Source organism: Elephantulus edwardii, unplaced genomic scaffold (genome assembly GCF_000299155.1).
Source record: "Elephantulus edwardii isolate Elephantulus edwardi_28Jun2011 unplaced genomic scaffold, EleEdw1.0 scaffold00315, whole genome shotgun sequence".
Classification (NCBI taxonomy): Eukaryota; Metazoa; Chordata; class Mammalia; order Macroscelidea; family Macroscelididae; genus Elephantulus; species Elephantulus edwardii.
The window spans coordinates 2,037,241-2,039,936 of NW_006400065.1; the positions used below are offsets into that span (position 1 = coordinate 2,037,241).

The 2,696-nt window shown below is 46.4% G+C and overlaps 1 protein-coding gene across 1 annotated transcript in view; it reads right to left on the reverse strand.

Annotated features, from left to right (window-relative positions):
• LOC102870656 (RNA-binding protein Nova-1-like) overlaps nt 1-2,696 on the reverse strand; it is a 43,568-nt gene that overhangs the window by 731 nt on the left and 40,141 nt on the right. Inside the window, exon 4 of the mRNA XM_006901277.1 lies at nt 4-333. Coding sequence (XP_006901339.1) covers nt 4-333 — 330 coding nt within the window. The remainder of the gene's footprint in view (nt 1-3; nt 334-2,696) is intronic.

The window sequence follows — 2,696 nt, forward strand, 5'->3', positions numbered from 1 at the left end:
GGCGGCCGCGGCGGGCAGCACGTCGGCGGGGCTGGCGTACGGAGAGCCGGTGGGGTTGGAGTTGGCCACGGGGCCCGCCACGTTGGCGTAGCTGATGTTGAGGCAGCTGCTGCTCTGCGGGTCTTCCTGCACCTTCTGGACGATGGCGCTCACAGCCTTGTGCACCTGCTCGGGCTCCCCGCTGACCGTGACCACGCGCTCCTGCAGGTTGATGCCCTCCGGCTTCTGGGAGAGCTGCACCCAGGCGCCCGACTGCTCCATCACGGCCTTCACCGTCGCGCCCCCCTTGCCTATGATCAGGCCCGCTGTGCTGTTGGGGACGATCAGCTTGGCCTGCACGGGGAGCGAGAGAGCAGGTTACATACAGGGTGGAAGTCGGAGAGTGGGGAATAAACCAAGCCTCGAACCACCTGGCTCTTCTCAATTCATGGCTGATGAAACCAGAATGGACCTGAATTAATTTATTTTTTAAAATCTTTTTAATTTTAATTGTCATTTTAACAAAAGTTTACAGAAAAGTTAGATTTTCATTCCTTCATTGTTGCACAGTTTACCCCCTCTCCCTCCCTTCCCCCCTCCTCAAGCTGACTTTTTTCACTAATTTACAAAATTCTAATACAAATTCAAACAAATTCTTTCAATTCCCCTCACCCCTCAAATTGTACAATTCAACGATTAATCTCCTCTTCCCCCTGTACATCCACATCCCTCTGCTTCCAGCCTTTCCCATCCCTCCTGGATCCTTATACTCATTCTACAATAATGGTCTTATACAATATTTATCCTTGTGGGACTGAGTTAGTTCACTCAGCATACTCAGTCCCACAAGGATAAATATTGGACCTGAATTTGTAAACCGTGAGTGAACCAGAAGATAACCAGAATGAGAGGAAATGACAGGATGACACCCTGCTGGAAACTTACTCTCCCGCTAAGAAACCAAGGCCAGTGTACAGGTTGAATAGCAACCAAATTTCTTTACTAGCAGAATCAGAAACAACAGTGACGGCTTGAAGATCGTGGCTGACTATACTGCTTATATGCTGTTGCTCTCCACAATTCTGCCAATGATACAGTCTCCTGAATCAAGATCCTAAAAAAGTACACTACTTCAGAATCTCATTCCAGGGCTTCAATTGGTAACCTCTCCCTTTATGGTTATCATTGTGCATGACATACATTTTAGAAGTCCAGATCTGTTCTGATTTTGCTTCCATGGCTGTCATAGAACCGGTTCAAACCAATTCAATGCCTTGAGAATTATATCCAGGTCTTGTAGTTTTCAAGTCACTAACCCCTGTTCTTTCAAATGGCCAAAATCAGATTCTGTTTGTATCCTGGGTATGCACCACTACAACTTAGATGTAGTTAACTGTATTGAGTAAATTTGCAATTCCTGGTGACCCCACGGACAAGGGAACCAGTTAGTTATGACCCACAGGGGTTTTTATTTGCTGTTTCCTGGGAGTGGATTGCCAAACTTTTTTCCCCAGCCTGACTTATTCTGGAAGCTTCGAAACCTGCCACACTCCACGAAGATGGGAGGTAAGCTGCACAGGAGGTAAACTGTTTGGCAAACAATGCAGGCTCTTCCACATGAAAGGTGAGAATTCTGTCACTGAAGCAACAAGGCCTTATAGTAATGCCACCCCCAGCCCCAAGCCTCTAAGTTGATTCTGACTCAGCATCTCCTAGGACAGAGCAGAGGGTTTCTGAGGTTGCACATCTTTGCAGGAACAGACTGTCATGTCTTTCTCACCAAAGAGTAGCTGGTGGGGTTGACCTACTGATCATTAGGTTAAACTCCTAAGGACCTGGATTCTCTCCCTATTTCCTCTCAAGGAGGGAGGTCCATTCCTTTGGGGATGTAACTTTCTAATAAGTGTTTAATTAGCTTGGAAGGAGGAATGGCATCCACTACAATAACAGCTTGCCTCCAAAAACCCTGTGAACCTGGAGAGAGGATGAAAGGCACCCAAGTGTTGAGGACTCTCCTTCATAGGGTCGCTATGAGTCACCTGCGACTCGACGGCACTTAACAACAACAACAACACAACAACAAGAAGAACAAGAGTTTAACTGCTGTACCACCAAGGCTCTAAAATAGTCTGATCAGTTGTTAAAATATACTCCTAGGCTGATGGAAAAAGAGCCCATTATTTAAGCTCTTTGGTAGCTTCTTGGCCACCCTGTTCCACGTCAACAAAGGCCTTGGTATCTTCTATTCATCCAGTTCCGAAAGCCTTACCTACTTGGGACGTCAAGATCTGCTTTTAGTGCTCTCATTGGGGCCCAGGATTTCTCTTTTGTTCAACACTTTTACTCCCAGTCTCAGGAGAAGGCTTCACTAGACTCACTTTATAGAGGAGCAACTTGATGCTTAAAGGGTGAAGAGACTTACTCCAAGGTCACCCAGGTAGTGACAGAAGTGACAGCCAGTCTATTGGGATTTCCCTGATGCTGTCTTCTCACCTAACCTCTTTTTGGTTTTACCTGTGAATTGGAGATAATATAAAAGCTGAGAAAGCAGAGGGTTAGGAGACCTCACAAGGATCATCTTAAAAGCATTGAGTCCCTTGAAAATGATGCTCACCTTCAGTCATAAAGTTACTCTACTTTTAACCACCCATGGGGTCCACTGAGCAGTAGTAGCAAGTCTGATTAATCAAGATTCCACACTGCAATCCCAGAGGTGC